The sequence below is a fragment of the Leptonotus elevatus genome, chromosome 15 (genome assembly GCF_054856555.1).
Source record: "Leptonotus elevatus isolate MCC_2025b chromosome 15, RoL_Lele_1.0, whole genome shotgun sequence".
Classification (NCBI taxonomy): Eukaryota; Metazoa; Chordata; class Actinopteri; order Syngnathiformes; family Syngnathidae; genus Leptonotus; species Leptonotus elevatus.
In genome coordinates this window covers 13,837,941-13,860,417 of record NC_141253.1, presented here as the reverse complement: position 1 = coordinate 13,860,417, position 22,477 = coordinate 13,837,941, and the positions used below count along the sequence as shown (strand labels likewise).

At 40.2% G+C, this 22,477-nt stretch overlaps 1 protein-coding gene across 1 annotated transcript in view; it reads right to left on the bottom strand.

The window, feature by feature from the left end:
* Positions 1-3,265: 3,265 nt before the first annotated feature.
* The window catches only part of LOC147162033 (protein FAM163B-like), a 30,962-nt gene continuing 11,750 nt past the window's right edge, over positions 3,266-22,477 (bottom strand). Inside the window, exons 2-3 of the mRNA XM_086097745.1 lie at positions 18,400-18,515; positions 3,266-6,318 (exon numbers count right to left, since the gene is read on the bottom strand). Coding sequence (XP_085953871.1) covers positions 5,863-6,318; positions 18,400-18,492 — 549 coding nt within the window. The 5' untranslated portion in view covers positions 18,493-18,515 and the 3' untranslated portion in view covers positions 3,266-5,862. The remainder of the gene's footprint in view (positions 6,319-18,399; positions 18,516-22,477) is intronic.

Below are 22,477 nucleotides of genomic sequence, written 5' to 3'. Positions count from 1 at the left end.
CATAATAATTCATGGGTATCCCAGCCAGTCTGCTGAGCTGCATCCAAATTCCACTGCTGATGATATGGTGAAGGGAACAAAGAATGGCCTCACGCTGATATACACAAACATAAATACACAACACTTCACTTTCTGCTTACACTGCTGATGAATTTGCATCTTAATGGTTAATGCTTATTTACACGAGTACAGCACAAACACAAAGTATGCGAGTGAGCCCACGAGCAGCAATGTGTACTAAGATTATGGCTGTACACATACGGTACAAACTGTCATAATGCGCTTCCTTAATTCAGCAAAACGAGGGCAAAACAGCGTTTTCAAAAGGGGTTTGCAGGCTTTGGTTAGGCAACTAGCTGAGACAGCTGTCAGCGGAAAAGAGAAGCTCACATTGAATGTTATTGCTTGTAAAAATGGTGCGAGTAGGGGTAGGAGGAGTAGGCTGGAGCTGGACTGGTTGCCCGTGAACTGCAGTGCACTACACACATATTAACACCTATGTGCAATTTAAAATCTTTAAGGAACCTATCATGCATGTTCTCGGAACATGAGGACACCAGAGGAAACTCTCCACAAGCCACAGGCTAACCGCTACTCCGTGGTCAGTCCACAGTGTACTCTGCCTCTCGCCCAATGTCAGCAGGGATAAACTGCGGAAATGTGGTGCAGAGATCAAATGATATTCGATTAGAAGTAAATTTATTTCAATTAGATTACAAATTGGTCAGTAAGGCGAGTTAGTGGTTAACATGTCTGCCTCACAGTGGAGAGAATCATGATCCACAAATGTGTCAAAGTGTCACCAACATAAATCTGTATTAACTTTACAGTCGATATATATATATAAAAAAAAAAAGGAAAAAAAAGAAGTACAATTTCTAACTGTTATGATCTACCACCATGCTGCAGCTGTTTTTGCATACTAATGTTTGATTACGGTTCTCTTCTGCTTCCTGGCCACTGTTTTTGGATAACGAGACCACATCTGCTCCTCATATGTACTCACAAAGGAAACAAACTGCATTTTGTTTTTATTTCACAGCTGTCTGCTACAAGCTGTTTGTTCCGTGTGAGATATTTAAACAACGGAACCAGTGATCCGGCGAGTGTTTTGTGTTTCAAGTCAAACGGCAGACACGGCAGACAGTTAAATGTTACCATGGGAGCCCAGTGCAGACTGTCAAAGCTCTGATCAAATCATCAGTCAAGTGATAGAAGCGCGTTTGCAGTTTGCACACAGCTCCAGTCAGCCCTGAGGTGAAGATGCCCGTTTGTGAAGATCGCTAACTTTACCCAAGATGCACGGGAGGGAGTGATAATGAAGCAACCTGACAGCGAGGTGAGGAAATGGCCACAACCTGCACACTCTAAAAAGAGAATTGTTAAACCAACTTAACTCTTTTGCTTCCATCCATCCATCCATTTTGTCTAGCGCTTAGTACTCACAAGGGTTGTGGGGCATTTGCTCCCAAAAACCTATAAATACGTTCAATTTTAATTACCATGCCGTAAGACGTGTTTATAAGTTTTTTTTTAATGTTTTAAAAAATAAATAAATGCTAGAGCATACAGAAGGCTTTGATGCAACCTCTGAACTGAAGGGAATGCTTGAAGCAATGGCAGTTATTACAAAAACGGTCAGCAGGTGGCAGCACAGTATAAGAGATCAACCATTGTCATGTTGAAAAAAGCTCTTCCCCCACTGTTTTTTTTTTAACAGATTTGTGAATAATGATGAAACTTAGCTATATTCTAATGCTAATTGCTGCAAAACAGAAACTTGTAGAAATACACTTTTTTTTCCTAATGAAAGAAGAGACTCTAATCTTTTTTTATTTTTCCTAACAATAGAATACAATATTCTGTAGGCCCTGCAAAATCAGTCATTTTGTGCTTGCTCTGTCCTGGCCGGTCGGGGTCGACAGCTCCCCTCTTTGGTGGAGATTTTCATGCATGCCAGATCCACCACACACACCAGCATCTATCAAAATTCAAACACAATCTGCTTCTTCCTCAGGTCGTTGAATCGGTGGAGGCTGATGTCTGTGGATCTCACTCTGCTTCATCTATCCTACCTTCCTTTCCTCAGTCTCTCCTTTGGTCCTTTGAGGTCTCCCTAATTTGTTGAAATTGAGATGTTTCTGGGGTTGGTGAAAGACTCTGGTTGGTAACCCGGTGGGTAGTAGGTAATGTCTGGTCGGTGCTGGATTTTACTTTCCTTTCTTTTCTTTGATCCTTCTTCGGGTCTCCTGACAACCTCACGACTCTAGCTGGATTCTGAAGTATTCGGTTTAGGTGAACGGTATGGGATTGTTAATAGGTTTTAGGTGAACTAATGAGTACACACTCACACGCACGCACACATGCACACACACTTTCTCACGCACATGCACATACTCACGCACATACAAAATAAAAATAAATAAAAAAGAGAGCAAAGATGATGACATGTCAAATCGGTAAAATTACCAAATGAACAATATTGAGTTCAGCAAAAAAAAAAAAAAAAAAAAAATAAAATAATATATATATATATATATATATATATATATATATATATATATATATATATATATATATATATATATATATATATATATATATATATATATATATATATATATATATATATATATATATATATATATATATTCCCTTTGGATAATTCAATGTGTTACCGATTGAAGATTTTTTTTTAAGTTGGTCAATAATTCTCTTTTTAAACTTGAGTTGGTTCAACAATTCTCTTTTTAGAGTGTACAAAAGGGAGTTATTACAACAATGAAGTGACTGGCGTCACAGGGGAGAGCGGACGATAGATATACAGTCTATAAAGAATAACGATCCGGGAGAGGAAATTATTAGACGAGTGAGTCAGAGCTAATGAATGAGCGATAGCACAGAAGACTGACAGATGGAGGCGTGCGAGGAGCCTCTCTGGCACAGACATGAATAGTCGCTTTGTGATGACATTTTTGCAACAGGCTACGTTCAGACATGAAAAACCTTTCTAATGTTCTCTTTCTGACACCGTTATATTCACACTTACTCTCTATTTAATGTTATATAAATTGTCAAAAATTGTGTTCATGGCCCAACCAAATTTGATTTAACAATTGGGGATTATTCTTGTTTTTACACAGCATGGGCGCTAGTCTACGAAAAATAGAAATCTTAGAATGATAAAAAAGAAAAAGAAAAAAAAAGAAAAAGTGAAGTGAATCAAAACTTTTGTAATAATTATCATGGGTGCAAAGACATCAAATATGTTTTAACACCATTTTATTATCAACATAGTGTCTGTTTGCCAGTTATCCATTAAAAACAAGGACATAAACGCGTCTTGTACTTTTGGAAAACAAAACAGCTGGTTCATGAAGAGTCATTTAAATACTTCTGACGTCAAAGCAACACTGCATTTTAATACATATCTGTAATAATGGGGATAATACTAACAAGAATAGAGTTTGTCTCCTTCGTTATGGCACCAGGTTCCCTGTGCAACCGTCTCGTCGCTTCATCAACAAGGAAAGCATAGCATTGTGTGTGTGTTTGCAGGAAAGCACATCAATCACTCCATGTTTTGATCCTTTGGAAAAATAAATGAGGGAAGGGTGTCCAGTGTAGTCATGTTTGCTTTCACTTCCTCCTGTAATCAAGCCGTAATTAATTCCATTCATTAAGACCAGCAAAATTCAAAAGCCGCTGCTTCTCAGTCCGAGCGGCAGCCCTCCAGCAAGGATGATCATTGGAGTAGGAACACCCCTTGGTCTGACTCGTTTTAGGAGCGGAGAGAAAATGGTCTGTTAAATATTTAGAGAAGTGCCTTCAAAGCTCGATTAATCTTCAGCGTGGATCAACAAATCAAAGACAACAGAAAGAAGAAAGGCTGGAAGAGTCCTACGAAGCTTCAGCAAAAAGAAAAGGTGAATGGAGTCCATAATAATCCATAATTGTGTTATGACAGAAACCAGTTCATGCTGCCATCCTTTAAATAATACATATTCAGCATTATTGCTGCAGATTAGCACATGGGTGATATAAAAAATAAATAAATAAATAAATACATGGCTACGTTCCCATGAGAATTTAGTAGGATTTCATACAAAAGGAAAGCCTTTTGCCTTCAGTAACATTTTCTAACTAATTAAACATGATCAGTAAAAATGTAATATAAATGCTTTTTGTTCATGAGCTGTCCTTTTTTTTCTTCTTGATTACTTTTTAGGTTGAATAAATAAATACTACTCTGTACTTTGCTGACATTTGTTTTAAAGGTGTGTGCAATATACTGCCTATTTTCATGATGGAGTCATTGCCTATAAAGTTAGTAAACAAGGTTTGTTTGCCTCTTGTTAGCAAATATGGGTTATTGCACTTAGTTCTACTCCCTATAAAGTTAGTAAATGGGATTCCGTGCACTGTAATGTAACCAAATGTGGTTCCTTGCACAATAAAGTTTGTGAATATGATTTTGTGCATCCATATATGGTTCTTTGCCCTATGGAGTTACTAAATATGGTTCATTTTCCAAGAAGGGTAGCAAATATGGTTCCTTCATCTGTTGAAGTTACCAAATACGGTTCCATACCCTCCAGACTCACCAAATAGGGTTCATTGCCTTTTGAATTACCAAACATAGTTTCCAAAAAGTCACAGATGACTCCTTTTTTTCTATAACGTTACCAAATATGGTTTCTTACTCTAAAAAGCTGTCAAATAAGGTTATTTGCCCTACAAACGGATCAAGTATGGTTCTTTACACTTTAATGCCGCCAATAAAGATAATTTCTGTGTGAGGTTACCAAATATGGTTTCATACTTTCACAAAGTTACCAAATATGGTTCCTTGTCTTATTTAGTCTTAAAATAAGGTTCCTGGTCAGAATGTCACCAAATAGACCCTTTTCCTATATAATTACCAAATATGTTTCCAAACCCTGACACTTTACCAAATAATGTTTTCTTACTCTATGCAGTCACCAAATATAGTTCCTTGCCCTATGTAGTCCCCAAATCTGGTTCCATGTCCTACGAAAGAGCTACAAAATGTAGACATTTTATTAGCTTACTATAGCAACTGCGAAACTGTGGCAAAATGATCATTTTTATGTCAAAATACATTTAGCAATACACCTTTGAATGAATGATTTTTTTTTCGTGCAGGTTTTTGTACCATTTCCTACTAAATTCTTGCGAGAACGTGTTGAAGGATTAACAAGATAGTTATATATTCACAATCATGTGAGCATATAACTGACAGATTCACACTACTGCTGTGGACATCTATCTACGAAGCACACTGAAAATATTCTGGGGAAAATAAATAGAGGATTTCTATCTTCTGCGAGCCCTTTATGTCATTTCGACATCACAGCCAAAGTTAAATCTATCTGCAAAAAACAAGGCACCCCCGTCCTACAGGCGCTGAATTAGGTTCCATAATCTCCATAATCTGTGCATGGAGGAGCAGACAGATACTTCCATGGCAGGGAAACACAAGATCCTAATCATATTTTGCTTTCGTTTTGTAGCAGCTATGGCAGAGAGAAAATCCCTGACCGTGATGTCATCCCGGAGAAGAGGGGCCTGACTATATAAATTACATTTTGTAATCTTTTACAAAAGTGTTATCAAGCCAAGAAGTTATATAACAAACGGAATACTTCAACAGCTAAAGTTGCAAAGTCAGTGTCGTGTTCCGGGTGTGAGTTCGTTCCTCGACCCGAACGTAGCAAAGTCAGTCCTGAGAGCCACTTGAGTGTCCAAAGCAGACCACATCAGATGATACCAAGTTGGACTATAGGGATCACAATGAAGACAATGAACGCAGCCATCTTCAAGTACAGCCTGGAGGCCCGGCTAAACATCAGTGCTGATGCTACAGCTGCGAGTAAACATGTCCCTCATGGTGATCGAGCGGGCCAAGTGCGGCTTACGGTAGTTGGAAATGTTGACGGGCACGGGCAGTTCCATGTCTGGCTGCTGTGGGGGCGGCGGCGGCATGCTGCGGTAGCTGACCCGCTCGCCGCCGTTCCTCAGGCCGTCGGCTTGGTGGTGGACCGGCGGGGCAGCGGGCGGCTGCAGGTAGAATGGCAGCTCGTAGTGGGTGCACGACGGACAGAAGGTCTGCGAGCGCGTCAGTTTGCGGGCCAGCGGCGGAGTGGGGAAGAGGGCGGGGCCATTGGGAATGGAGGAGGCGGCGGCCGTGGCCGCCACAATGTTGTGGTTGGAGTGGACCGGCGGCAGGCGTGATGTGACGGCGAAGTCCGGCTCCTCCTCCTCCGACTCGGATTCCTCCTTCTTACAGCAGTAATACTGGAGACGGCAGGAGGAGACAAGGCGGGGTCAAAAAATGAAAATATTCAAGGTACATTCAGTAAAGAGAAGGAAATTAAGCAAGAGAAAAGGGGGATTAACTACATTATAAGCATCACATTAAAATTAAGATTTTTCAAATAAATGTAAGTGGTAGCGACGTGTATAATTAGACCAAAAGTAAAAGTCACCAAATACGGTCCCTATAAGATTACTAATTACAATTCCTTGCTCATGTTACAATTTTTGGTTCATGGCCCTTTAACGTTGCCAAATATGAATCCTAGACTGACAAAGTAACCAAAAAATAGAGCTCCCTTCCTTACTATATAAAATTGCTAAATGTGGTTCCTTACCCATGTTTACAAAAAAAAAGTTTCAGTGTCCTCTAAAGTCACTATTTGTTTCGTCTATAAAGTTACTAAATATGCACAATACATTTTGTATAGTAGAAGAGTACATTTTATTCTAAAAAGTTTATTTGGTCCCACTCTGAACAGAGTCAAATTTACACATTTTAATTACTCAGAGTAAATTTAACTCAAAGTATTTTTACTGTGAACGAGAGAATTGGCCTATCCCATGACAAAAAACCTAGTAAAACATTTTTCACTCAGAAATTCGAAGTGAATTTTAGAAGGAATTTTTAGTACATTTTACTGGTTTACTAGTTTATATATATATATATATATATATATATATATATATATATATATATATATATATATATATATATATATATATATATATATATATATATATATATATATATGTGTATAAATTAGGGTTGAGGAACAAACTCACGAACAAACTTTAGCTTGGGAAACGGCCACTCTACCATCTGAGATATGCCACTTCTACGGTTTGCTAATATCCAAAAGGAGAGCAAAAATTGTTATTATTATTGCTCTTGAAGGTACAAAGATTCCAGCTGACATGAGCGATATACTAACACACAGTAGGGGCGGCATTGCTCAGGAAGTAGATTGGCTGTCTCCCAACCTGAAGTTGTGGGTTTGTTCCTAAGCCCTTGAGTGACTTTAATTATTATTATTTTTTTAAATAACTAGCAACATTTAGTCAAAATCTCTCCTTGCAAAATGTATTTAGAATTTCTGAGTGAAAAATCTTTACTAGATTTTTTTCATAGATAGGCAAATTATCTTGTACACACTAAAAATATTTGAATAAAATTTACTCTGAATATTTGACTCTCTTCCAAGTGTAAATTTTACTCTGTTGAGAGTGGGACCAAATAGACTCTTTTTTAGAGTAAAATGTACTCTACAAAATGTACTATGTGGTCCTTTGCCTGACAAAATTACCAAAATAAAGCTTCCGACCCTATTATATAAAATTTTCAAATGCGGTTCCTTACCGATAACCCACCCCCCCCCCCCCCACCCAACCCCCCACCTTCCTCCAAAAAAAAAAAGGTTCTTTATACTGTAGAGTTACCCAATATGGTTTTTAACCCTATTGACTCACCAAATTTGTTTGGTTCCATTCTCAATGAAGTCACCAAATGTTTCCTTACCCAATGAACCAGTGTCACACTCATTTGTACTCTTTCCCTTAGAGGGCTGTTAGGACTGTGAAGCTGCATGTGTTTAATTGCCTCATCATATTATTGTATGTACACAACAAATTGATGGATAACTCATTTTCAAATCAGAAGTTAAGGATAATTGTCACTGTAAAAAGGGGTTTGCTAACAAAAAAATGCTTGCAACATCATCAAATTATTTATTCAGATTCTAATTCCTTTCGTGGGCCACTCAAAATCATGTGGCGGGCCAGATCTGGCACCCAGGCCTTGAGTTTGACACACGTGCTCTTACTGAATCCTTGACCAAATTCAGTACCTTGCCCTACAAAGTTACCAAATGGCTCTCTTGTGCTATAAAGCTAGCAAACACATTTCTTTCCCCATTAAATCTAATAAGGGTTCTTGTCTAAATGTATTCCATCTTTTGTATCCAGTTCAGAGACAGCATCTCTCAGCATTCACACAGTTGCCATTTCACGCTGCAGTGCACTTGTACCTATGCAAAGTATTTATGGCTGCTATTTGTGACTCACAAAATTTAGCTTGCAGATGAATCCCGGGCATCTCGCCAGCTAATATCAAAACGGTAATAAAGAGATCACATGAATTTGTCTGGCAATTAAAACAATCCTAATATGCCCTAAATACAGAGGATAATATCATTTACATTCAATCAATGCTGCCCTTGCTTGCAGTGGAAATCATGTGCAAGTTTGTGGCGTTTTTCTGTGCAATTAAGAAACCACTCTCACTGTGATTCTAGGACAAGTTTTTTTTTTATGCTCAAAATACTCCACACCAGTGTGATATAGTAATCTGAGGTTTGTCTCGTATGAAATCAGACACTGTTAAAAAGAGAAGACTTACTCGCTGGGAAATGAGACTGATGTACGACGACAAGTGACAGGGGAATTTGCCCCCCCCCCACCAAAAAAAAATCTCATGAATGATTTACCGCAGGCTCAGACAAGAGAGCCACTGACGCAGAATGGCTGATGTAAGTCGCAGCGCATGTTCCTTTCTTTGCAAGGCTGGCGTGAAATGAAAACTATGCAAACACACTTTGGTGAGTGCAGATATGAGTTTTAGTCCGCGCTCTCCTCAAACAATCTGGCAAGTACAAGTTAATTTTCCATTCTAGAGGGTCACCGCGTCCAGCTCCATTTATAATGTCTTTATAATGTAATATGTCTTTGGCCCGTCTCAGTGATGTTCGCCTGCAATTACTCTCGGCCAAACAGCATTTGGACACCATTTCTGACAGTCCTCTCTAGATGTATTTTTAAAAGAATTTGGTCCTATACTTTGGCTTACTATTAAATAATGAAAATGTTGACAGCTGATTGTTTTGTCCAAAACGGCTGCAATGCATCGCTGGTGATCAATAACCAATGCAGAGTATTTCTGTGATTTTTAAGGACTGGTATTGTATTACTAAAATTCAATTGCGGCCTTGTTTTGGCATTGAAACATTTGATTGATTTTTATTTTGAAAGGAATTTTCCATCTTGAGCTGTAAATCATTAAAACTCATTCAATGCCAGTACTCTCAGTTAAAATGGAAAGCTGTCCATGGCACTGAAATTTGTCACAAAGCCTAAAGATTTCTTGCTCTGATATGTATAATATTGTTACACGGACCTTCTGCTGTGACCTCTTAACCAAAAATCAAGGGGCAGTGTTCGTTATTTGCGCCACCTAGCGGTTAACTAAATAATTCATTCATTTTAAAAACCCGCTATTAACTTCAATAATATGAAAAAGAAATCACTTCAATGTATTTTTTTGTTTGCATAATTATATATTTATATAATATAGGTATGGTAAATCCCTTTAAATTACATAGGTCACGTCGCGCCTTAAGCCTGGTTCACACGGCAAGATTTGAAAACTGTCGGCTGACTTCCAAACTCTGAGAAACTCCACACGTGAAGAGAAAAAATCACGAGAAGAACAGTTTTGAATGTACCGTGTGTGGTGTGTAGCCGCACTTCACAATCAACACACCACACAGCAGCCGAGTTCATTCATGAAAGTGACGGGAAGTCTCGCAAAACCGCCTTGTGCTAGCTAGCACCAGGGGCTAAAGCCAAACTGTGGCAGTGGCAGGGTTTTTACTTTCTGGACCTGAATTTGCCACCTCTGGTTATTTGTCATTTTCAGTTGTCAGCGAGTGGCAAAATGGCCGCCCTGTGAGATGACAACAACCAACATTCAGTTTTAACAGAGTACTGTAATGCGATGGTGAGGACTTCAAAAATGCAACCAATAATGCCAATGGTTTGCCACTATTTCTGCTGCCAAAATTTGTCGTAATAATTTGAGCATAGTGGTAGTCTGCACCAGTAAATAGTGTATGCAACTGGAAGTTGCTGCTAGCTAGCTGTTATAAACCTGTCAGGCCTACTATGGGAATCACAAGAGCTCGGGAAGCTCGAGCAAAGCGCAAATATATAGAGGAGTGTACGTTTTTTTTTTGTACTGTATTGTATTTTTGTACAAGGGCAGAACATGAGGAGTCTCTGATTACTATGCCATATACTTCAAAATACATGTCAACAATACATGTCAAAGAAGAGTCGCTCAGAGAGAGGAAGTCGCTCACGAGATGCTGTGACTATCGCGAGACCTACAGCGAGACCAGAAACCCTAACATGGCGGCGTCCTGCTGCTAAGATAGAACTAGCTCTATTATACTAAACTAATCCAAATTTAACCATCATATATCTTGCATTTTCTCTTCTCTCTTTTTCATCCGGCAGATCTGAAATACCACCCAACGTGGAGGACCTTGAACGTTTCATCGACGGATATTTTTACAGCTGCGCGATGGAGGATCCTGCCGTCGAGAAACCATCAAAGAAACCCTCTTCGAAGAAGAGGAAAAACGATTCAGCGACGGACACGGACGACCTAACCACCACCACTACGGACGTTTCGGTCAGTGTGCTGGAGTCCATAAATAAAAAACTTGACGTCCTCGGCCTCATCCTCGAGGACGTCAAAGAATTAAAAGTAAGTATGGAATTTATCAGTCAGCAGGTAAGTGTCCTTAAACAGGAAAATGCCGAGTTACATTCTACACTCACGACTGTTTCAGCCGAGCTGGAAACTATGAAAAAAGAAAATAAAACGCTAAAAGAAACAGTTTTAGATGTACAATCCCGTAGTATGCGGGAGAATTTAATATTCTCAGGTATATCTGAGAATACCTCTGATAACCCAGAGGTTGAGATAAAAAAAATTATGACGAATTCATTAAAAATTCCTCAGGAGACGGTAAATAACATCTCTTTTGACCGGGTACATCGGCTTGGAGCCCGTAGAGGCAACAAACCCCGTCCTATTATTGCAAAGTTTGAGCATTTTAAACAGAAATTATTTGTTAAAAGTAAAGGACGGGAGCTTAAAGGGACCTCATTTGGAATGAATGATCAATTCCCGAGAGAGATCAATGAGCGGCGAAAGGTACTGTTTCCTATAATGAAACAAAATAGGCAGGAGGGTAAGCGGACTACGATAGCCGTTGATAAGTTATATATCGATGGCCAACTATTCCGGAACCCCAATTCCACTCCCTGGCTGTTCTAATTAGCATTGGTGGAACTAAACTTAGTTTGATTACTAGGTGTATACATATACTGTATATGTGGTTATAAAACCAAAAACATGAATACTTATTATGTTTAGGCTATATTATAAATATAATATTAATACACAACTATATCTAAAGTATATTTATAAAAAATAAAATAAAAAAAATCTCGCTGGGGTTACTGGTGTATTGTTATGTTTAATCCCCTGTTAATTTCCCTCACTTTCACCGCCCTACTCGTTTTTGCACTGTTTTATTTACTTACACGTTACCTTACACGTTACCTTACACGTTACCTTACACGTTACCTTACACGTTACCTTACACGTTACCTTACACGTTACCTTACACATTACCTTACATGTTGCCTTATACGTTACCTCATATTTTATACAAACTATATAAATCACCTAACCACTTTGATTCTATCCTATAACATGCCAGTGGTGGCAAATGGCCTATACAGATATATACATAGGACTGTGTTTATATTATTTGTATGCATAAATTAGTTCTGGTTTCCTGGAATGTTTGTGGCGCTCGCTCACAGGCAAAAAGAATAAAAACTTTAGACCATCTCTTAAAATTAAAAGCAGATATTTGCCTCCTACAAGAAACCCACCTACAAAAATCTGAAGAAAAATTACTTATTGATAAAAATTTTAGCCAAGCGTACTCTGCCCCTTATAACAGTAGACAAAGGGGAGTCTGTATACTCATACATAAGAATTTACTCTTTACTCTAAATAATACAATAACAGACCCAGAGGGCCGATACATTATTATTCAGGTGACTATATTTAATAAAATATATACATTCGGTAATTTATATGCCCCTAATAATGATGATCCGGCTTTTTTCCATGAATTTTTCTCTAAACTGTTTGAATTAGCAGCGAACTCTACTATTATTATTGGAGGAGACTTTAACACAACCTTAAATCCATTAATAGATCGTTCTAATAAAACAACATGTATAAGGCGATCACAATCCACAAAAGTAATAGGGGAATATATGGATGACTTTGGCCTCGTCGACAGCTGGAGACTTAAAAACCCAAATAAGAAGGAATTTACCTTCTTTTCCGCTGTGCACCGGTCCTTTTCAAGAATTGATTTTTTTCTTACAAATAATTCTATTGCTGATAAAACCGTTACAAAAATACATCCTATTATTATTAGCGACCATGCACCAGTCTCCCTTTCCCTACAAGTTGATTATACCTTTAAACCACCACCTACATGGCGTTTTAACATCTCACTACTAAACGACGCAGAATTTGACAAAATTATAAGAAAAGAATGGGCGGAATTTTTGGAAATAAATGACTCTCCAGACCTATCTCCAGCTCTTCTCTGGGAAACCGGGAAAGCAGTAATTAGAGGTAAAATTATATCATATTCATCTTATAAAAAGAAACAGGATCAAAAATTAGAAAAAGACTTGGAAGATAAAATTAAACAACTGACGGATGAGTACGCAATAAACCCAAATAACCAAATATGGACTGACTTACAAAATACAAAAATACAGTTAGACGATATGTTAACTAAAAAGACAGAGTTTATAATACAACAATTGAGATACAACAACTTTGAATATAATAACAAATCAGGTAAATTTCTTGCAAACCAACTTCAACGTAATCGGGAAAAATCGCTTATAACGGCTATTAAAGGTACAACTGGTGAATGTACACAATCACCAGAAGAAATTAATCAAATTTTTTATAATTATTATCACAACTTATACTCAGAAACTAATAAACCTAACCCAGAGCATATTGAGGCATTCCTCAGTAGCTTAAGTATACCTCAGGTAACTACTGAATATAAAGATATGTTAGATGCACCACTTACTATAAACGAGTTGTACAGTGCTCTAGATAGTATGCCAAATGGCAAAGCACCCGGCCCGGATGGTTATCCGGCTATATTTCTAAAGCACTTCTGGTCAATGCTTGCTCCACTATTCTTAAGAGTAGTAACAGAAATTAAAACTAATGGTCACATACGCCCACACATGAATACAGCAGCAATTAAACTTTTATTAAAGCCAGAAAAAGACCCCACCCTTCCATCAAGTTACCGTCCGATTTCACTAATTAACACTGATATTAAAATTATCACTAAGGCTTTTACATCTAGATTAGAAACAGTAATCCCGACAATCATTCATAGCGACCAAACAGGCTTTATTAAAGAGCGTCACTCTACTAATAATATTAGAAGGCTCTTTAACCTTATTAGTATGTCACAGCGGCATGATAAAAAGGCAGTTATTATATCATTGGATGCAGAAAAAGCTTTTGATAAAGTTAACTGGTCCTTCCTCTTTGCTGTTTTAAATAAATTTGGCTTTGGGAAGTCATTTATTCACTGGGTGTCAGTATTATATGATTCTCCTAAAGCTACTGTTACTACTAATGGGATTATATCTAAGAGTTTTACTCTACAGAGAGGCACAAGACAGGGATGCCCACTGTCGCCTTTATTATTTGCAATATTTATTGAACCGCTTGCATTAGCCATACGCCAGGAAAGAATGATTCAAGGAATTCACTCTGGGGTAACAGAACATAAAATTAATCTATATGCCGATGATATTTTACTTTATTTAGAAAAGCCTGCTATTTCATTAGGGGAAGTATTTAACTTAATAACTAAATTCTCACAGTTATCAGACTATTCTATTAACTGGACAAAATCAACACTTCTACCTATTACAGAAAATTCATGGAACCCTGCAAGCCAGGACCCATACTACTCATTTCCTATAGGTAATTTAAAATACTTAGGCATAAAAATCTCACCTAAATTAACTGATTTAGTTCATTTAAATTTCACTCCACTTCTGGATAGCATTTATAGTGACTTGGAGCGCTGGAATAATCTTCCTATTTCTCTAATAGGACGAATAGCCACTATTAAAATGAAAGTTTTACCCAAAATAAACTATTTTTTCTCAATGATTCCATTTAAACCTACGGCTAACTGGTTCCAGTTGTTGGACTCAGCCGTTACAAAATTTTACTGGAAAAAAAAAAGAAGCAAAGATTAGTCTATCTACTCTTCAGAAAAATAAATCCAAAGGAGGTCTAGAGGCACCAAATTTTATGCACTATTATATAGCCAACCAGCTACAATATATTATTTTATGGGCACAACCCAATAGAGATACTAACTGTTGGCTGGAACTAGAACAGAAGGATTGTAATAACCTCAGACTCCTAGATTTACTCTTTATTACAACATCGATTAAGCGCCATAACTGCTTTAAAAATCCAATGATTTCCGCCACCCTGACTGCCTGGTGGAAGGCACTAGAAATGACAAAAGCCAAAGTGGAGCCCAGCGGGCTTTCTCCCCTATGGCATAACCCCGACTTTCAAATTAACAACCAATCGTTTTATTTGAATGTGTGGGAGCAGAAAGGAATTACACATCTCCACCATCTCTTCTCAGATAATATGTTTATATCATATACATCCTTGCTCCAAAAATATAAAATAAAAAACGGAAACTTTTTACATTATTTGCAAGTTAAAAGTATGATAAAGAAACAAATTCCAACACTCCAGGGTACGCTCCAACCGCCTGTTTTAGCTAAAGATATTACCAAGCTTTCTCCGACAACAACAAAAAAACTCTCAAAAATATATAAGTTACTTTCATATACTGATAAAACGTCTTTACCCATCTCAAAATGGGAAACAGACTTGTCTATAGCTCCGGAATCTGTCTTTTGGATTCAAGTTTGTGAAAATGTTTTTAAAATGACAAAACACACAAATTTACAACTTATCCAATATAAAATTATTCACAGAACATACATTACTCAATATATGATGAAGAAAATGGGACTCTCAGACTCCGACATTTGTCTCCAGTGTTTACAAAACACTACAGACACTTATTTTCATGCTTTATGGTTATGTACTCCGGTTATGTGTTTCTGGACTAAAGTCTTAGAAAAACTTTCCGCTGTCTTGGACTGTAGGATACCGTTCTCTCCAAACTTGTGTTTGCTAGGTGACTTAACAACAATTGACTTACCACATAAACAATTTCAATCTATACTTGTAGCCCTTACTATCGCAAAAAAAACAATTCTTGTTAACTGGAAAAATAAACAAACTTTGAATATCGACCAATGGTCTAACCTCCTCATAAATCATATTTTAATGGAAAAAATATCTGCCTCAAATAAAAACCAAATGTCAAAATTTAAAGAAACATGGTCTACGTATATAGAATTTTTTAACCTAAACTTGGATTTTAATTCTGCCTGTTAGCGAGAGCCACAGCAGCGTTATAACTGGCATTGATGTTTCTGTATTAGGCAATTTGTAACTAATGGTTGTGTTTCCATAGTCAGGAACCCGGCTGCTGCCAGCGGGATCGAGCGGATTCACCTCCGATGGGCACCAGGGGTTGATATTCGGATTCACGGCATGCCAGTGGGTTAATTCTGTGGGTGCTGTCCCCCCTGGCGGGGAGTGGGCGGGTCTGCCCCTCTGTTGGCTGCTGGGTGGCGGCTGCGTCTTGGCCGTTCCCTGGGTCTCTTGGGGGGTGCTGCGTTGCGGGGCTTTCCCTGGTGTCGGGGGCGGCGCCGTTCCGGCGCGGTCCGTCGCTCTGGGCCCGGCGACGCGGTTCGGGGCCTGTGGGCCGCCGGGGTGCCCGGTGGTTCCCTCTCCCCTCCCCCTTCCTCCCCCTTGCTGCCTCTCCCTCCTCGCCTCTCCCCGCCCGTCCTCCGCCTCCCTGTCCCCTCTCCCTCGTCGCCCTTCCTCCTCCTCTCCCCCTCTCCTTGCGTCCCTGCCGCTGCCCCCTGCCCTTCTTGTCGTCCCCTTCCCTCCTCCCTTCCCCTTCCCCGGTACGCCTTCCTTCCCCTCCCCTGGGCCGGGGGCTCCATCCATGGCCCGGGTCTCGGTGCTATGGGGGCCGGCGGGGGTGGCTGGGGTTTGGTGTCGTGCCCGCCCCGCTCCGGTGGGCGTCCTGACACCTCGGGCGGGACCCAGTATCCGGGGGGCGAGCCCTATCGCCCCGCCGGACGGGTCCCATATGCCCGCCGGGGTCCTGGTGGGGTGGGTGGGGGCTTGGTGGGCCGGTGCGCCTCCTGCCCCCGCCCGGTTGGGGGGGGCCCCGCTGGTCACACCTCTTAACTCACTACACTAGGTTTGCACAATACACTTTTATAGACATATAGGGCACATAACACACTTTGGGGGGTGGGGTAGGGTGGAAACACCGTCTTCACCCTACAACTCCCCTCCAATTTTAATACACCACACAACTTGTGGGTGGGGGGGGGGGCTTGTGGGGGTGCCATCGGTTGGGGGCCGCAGTATAGAGCAGTGCTGCGGTCCCCTGTCCGTGTCGCCACCCCCTTCTGCCCCCGGTGTTCCGTCCTTCCACACGGCGGGGGGTGGGGTGGGCGCGGCTGCCCTCTCCGCTCCGCTGTCCGGCCCCTCTTCGGCGCCGGTGCCTGGGTGCGGGTGGTCCCCGGGGGCTGGGGGTCGGGGGTTGGGGGGCTGCCGGTTGGTCGGGGTGGGGTCGGGGGGGGGGCGGCTTTGTTGGGGGGGGCGGTGGTGGGGGTTGCGGGGTGGGGGGTGCTGGGGGTGGGGGGTGTCTGGGGGATTGGGGGCATGGGGGCGGCTGGGGCTGGGTTGGGGTGGGTGGCGGGGGTGGATGGGGGGCGGGGGGTTGTGGGGGGGCGGGGGTTGGGGGCCGGTGGGGTGCCTGGTGGGCCTGCAGTGCCCCGTCCTGCTGCGTTGGGCCGGGGGCGCGGGCCGTGTTGGGGCGGGGGGCGCTCCTGCTCCTGGGTTTGCTCTCCGGCCGGTGGCCCTGGTGGGGCCCGGGGGTCGTCCTTTGGCGCTGCCGCGGCCTGGGGGGCCCTGAGGTGTTGCGCTTGCTCTGTTCCGGCGGGGGTCGACGGCTCCCCTCTTTGGTGGAGATTTTCATGCATGCCAGATCCACCACACCAGCATCTACCGAAACTCAGACACAATCTGTTTCCTCCTCAGGTTATTGAATCGGTGGAGGCTGGTGTCTCGGATCTCACGCGGCTTCGTCTGTCCTTCCTTCCTTTTCTCGGTCTCTCCGTTGGTCTCTTGAGGCCTCCCTGATTTTATGTTTTTTGGATTTGTTGGGGTCTGGATGTTTCTTGGGCTGGGGAGGAGTTCTGGTGGGGGGTGTCTGGTCGGTGCTGGATTTCACCTTCCTTGGTTTTCTTTGGTCCCCTCGGGTCTCCTGGTGTTCGATTTAGGTGAACGGTATGAGATTTTTTTTCTAATAGGTTTTCTGGTGAGCTAACAAACACACGCACGCACGCACGCACACACACATACTCACCCACACACACACACAAAAAAAAATGTATGTATGTATGTATGTATATATGTATATATGTATGTATATATGTGTATATATATATATATATATATATATATATTAAAAAAAAAAAAAAAAAAAAAAGAAAAAAAGAGCAATGATGATGACATTTCCGAATGAACAATACTGAGCTCTTAAAAAAAAAAAAAAAAATACATGTCAACTTTGTTCAAGTGTAAAACAATAAATAAATGAATCTGGTAATCATAAAAAGTAAACGTCATTTGACATTCAAACTATGAGGTATTGTGCGACATATTTTTAAATCTTGGTCCAGTTCCTAATTATACCGTGGGGCTTGTGGTTGACTTTTACTTTAATTAAAAAACATTCTTTGACAAGGAGCAGGTTGCAAAGGCCACATCAGTTGTTGTTCCAAGCTTAGATTAACATTTTTATTACACTGTTGTAATTTGTGATTAGTTGGTTGAGTGAGTCCACATTGTACTTGTTCCTGTGAAATGGAAAATGTAGCCAAACTTTGGATCTGTCGCTCAACCTTTTTAAAATGCAACTAATGAGCTGGATGCTCCACATGTCCACTCACCTGCAGTCGGCAGTAGCACAGTACTGCGATGATAAGGAGTAATATGACCGTAGCAAGAATTCCACCGGTGATGACCACTGTCCCGGCTGTCATTCGAATGGCTCTCCATCAACTGCCTGCACGGAGCAAATAGGAGGAAGAAAAAGAGAGAGGTGAAGAGCAGGACGACAATAACAAGAGCGCCGAAGGCTCACAATGGAGAGGCACCATCAAGTAGATTGCACCAGCGTGTCATCTCAGCACCGCTTATTGAATTATCCAGTTGTTACAAATAAATGTAATAGAATCATCTAGCAAGAGCTGCTCACTGTGACAACTAAGATTTGAAAGCGTTTGGGACGGGGAGGAAAAATAAAAGTTGTTTGAGAATGCTTGATTACAAGCAATCAAAATGAAATGTAGAAGAAGAAAAAAACTAGAACGTGAAGGATGGAGGGAGGGAGAGAAAGTGAGTGAGCGGGAGAAGGGGAAGGTCAGGATGAGAGAGATATGATGAGAACATATGAAATGAAGACAAGAGGGACTGAAGCGGATGAAGGTGCTGGGAGGAAGTGAAACAGGATAGTGGGATCAAATGTATAGCGTTGGGATGCTGACAAAAGGAAAAAAACTGTGTGATTATGTCATGAAAAGAAGACATCAATAAATAAACAGAACACATTATTTTTACCAACGCGGCAACTAAACTTTAAATATGCTCCCTTATTTGTCCCTGGGGACAAAAATGGTCAGCTTCACGAAAATGAGTTTCTTAAAAGTACTTTACCCACATCCAACCATCCATTCTGAGCTCAGATTCAAACCTGACACAAAAAAAAACGTTCCACCATGATCTCAGTGTGAATATTTGGGGGGATTTTAACCCTTTATTGACGCCTTTTTGCATACACTATTTATTATCCCATACCAATAGCAACACTTATGAAAATAATCAAAGATTACCAATGGCGTGCAATAAATTAGAACAATAAAAAACACAATTGTGTCAATAATTAAAGCAAAGGGGAAAACATACGGAATATCATCTGCAAACAAGTTCCCTGCTGCACATGAACGGAAAAAGTCGATCTTCAAGGTTGGGTGTGTGGTCAGTGGGTTGCTAAGCTGTGAGTGAACACTGCAAGCTATTATCTGCAGCTATAAAGGCCTCTCTGCTGTCACTATACAACACGGACACACCTTTATCGAGTGGATATAAAAAAATTATAATATATATTTTTTAAAAGGGTGTGATTGTGATTTCTAAAATGAGATGACAATAAATCATTCAAAACTGTTTCCAACAGTAATGTAGCTGTAACTTGTGCTTCCCAATTAAATTGATCCAAAAACATTTATGATAGGGAAGTAAAAATAAACAGCAGTGTGCACACCCTCTAAAAATTTGTGTCTGGGTTCAGAATTAAAACAAACAAACAAAAAAAAAAACATTCAAACTCATAATTAAGGGAAGTCAGCACAGATTTCACACTGATTAACCCCAAATTAAGTTGTTTAAGGCCAAAAAGTTATCGGACAATAACTGCATTTAGTCTTGTGTTTGTGAGATTTTATTTTATTTTTTTATGTCAAGAAAACCTACTAGCCTTTATTTGGGGTTAATCAGAGATGCTTTGAATAGTGGCAGGCGTGTGCTCACTCCCATTTAACACGAGTCTGAAAGTGACGAGAGTTACAAGAGGGTGTGCACATTTGTGCAACCACATTATCTCTGTTGTTTATTTTTACTTCCCTTCTCGGAAAGATTAATTTTGGCAGAATTGAGCTGTACAGGTTATAGGCCACATTAATGGCAGGAAAAGTTTTTAATTTAATCTTAGTCTCATTTATGAAATCACAAACACCTAACATGTTAACAATGGTGTGTAGACTTTTATATAAATCATCAACATACTGTACAGTATGTTACTTACTATCTCAACATACATCATTTGCATTGATTTTACTGCCCTTTAATGTACTGTATATACCCCTCATACTGTTTTATAACATGGCTCAGGCAACAAAAGCAATGCATCCGGTCCACTAACACGACACAGCAGCTCCCCCCAGGCTGTAATACAGCGGGATTCTAATCCAATCTGTGGGCCAACCAGATCAATATGAGGAAACAGCAAAGAACACAGACTTTTTGTGTAAGATTTACATTGCAGCAGTTGTGAAACATTTACTCATTACACATTTTTTTTGTCCATGGTATGTTGGAAAAACAAACACATGTGATATTGTTATTCAAAGTTATTCAGGACAGAGAAAACATTTTTTTTGTGCAAAGTTCATTTCATCCCACAACCTTGAATATATGTGAGTCATATAGTCAAAACCGCTAATTATGCTAGCACAATGCCAATGAGCAGGGTGGTGTGACAACTCCAAATGATTATGTCGAACGTAGATACAACAATTTGGGCTATGTTCAGTTTGTCCTACAACTTTGAATAAGTCTTAGCCATATTTATAAATGGGCTCATGACAAATACTAACCCTGCTATCGACCGTGAGTTAATGAGTATGGCAGTATGACAACATTAGAAATTCACCTACTGGTACTCTAAATGCTTTTTATTATAATAATTTAAAACACATAGTGACCATTTCTGGCTTTGTTGAATTTATTACACTACTTAAAAAAAAAAAAGTGAACATGAAATCAAATAAGTCACTGCTATATGCTAATAATGCTAGCCATCACGCTACTGGATATTCTTGTATACAAACTTTAGAATAAATGTTTCACTTGCTTCTATATCATGATTACTTATTGCAACAAATAGTTAACACTGCTGGGATATGTAAAAAAACAAAAACAAAAAAAAACACACACACACACATTCAATATTGGATGAATGATTTTACATTAAATCCAAGTGAGCTGAATACAATATGCTAACCATGCTACCACGTTAATGAGTATGCTAGTATGACAACTTCAGAAATAAATGTTGAGCTTTGTCAAAATGATCACACAACCATAGTAAGAGAAGGGTGAGTTATTATTTACAGTTGAATGAGACGTACGCTGCAAACCCTAATAATGCTAAAAGTAATGCTAATGGCTACAAGTATGATAACTTCAGAATGAATGTTCAACCTGCTCTGAACTCATTGTATGATTTAAACTTAAACAGTTTGCTAGAGAATAATAATGAGCTCATATGCATGTACACATTTTGTAAGGGTTGCTTGCATGTGTTTCTTTCAAGGAACATATAAATCAATTCAGGTGATGGGCTAATATTATTCATCGCACTCATAAGTTGCTAGAGGCTACTCTGCCCCCTCAAGTCACATGGTTAGCAACTAGTCAAGCTCTAACCATTGTGGTGTATTAAGCACTAGTTGACTAGTATGCACAGCCCCTTGTGTATTTGTGAGGCGGTATTCAGCTGTTCCTCTTGAGCAATGGTGCTTGTCTTTAACCTTTCACCCTTCTCTAATTGGTGCACACAAACACACACAACTTCTTAACCTACATACACATATGCACATTGAAACTGTCAACACGCATATAACCATTAGTCATTTTGCATAGTAGGCTAGCAATGTGTGTGTCTCTTGAGACCTCCTTAACCTGATCCGAGTGTTACCGCAGTGTTAATTATTCAAACGCACACATATAACACACGTGCATACACACACCGCAGTGTGTAATAGCGCCGCTTTGGCTGGTGTTGGTTCACCATGGTGACACGAGGTTAGCGGCAATCCTCGGTCGCCGCTAACGCGCTCAGACAACAACACGGGAATAAAGCGCCACACTTTGATGGAACATGGCAGAGATCACAGCGGAGGTCTTGCTGGAAATAATGGCCGCTGACAGGCTCTCAGCCGGAGCGGGGCAGGAACACTTGCGAGGTGGTGAACAATGAGACTGGCACTGTTACAAGTTTAGGCTGTCAACACACACATGCACGCACGCACACACACGCGAGTGTTCGGTGGGGCGTTTTGTGAATAACTTCCGCCGCTTTGTGACTTCTTAGAATATAAATGCAATCTATTCCTACAAAGAAACTGTCTATCAACAACCTTTTTGCTCATCATCATCATCATCATCATCATCCAAGGCTTCGTTCAC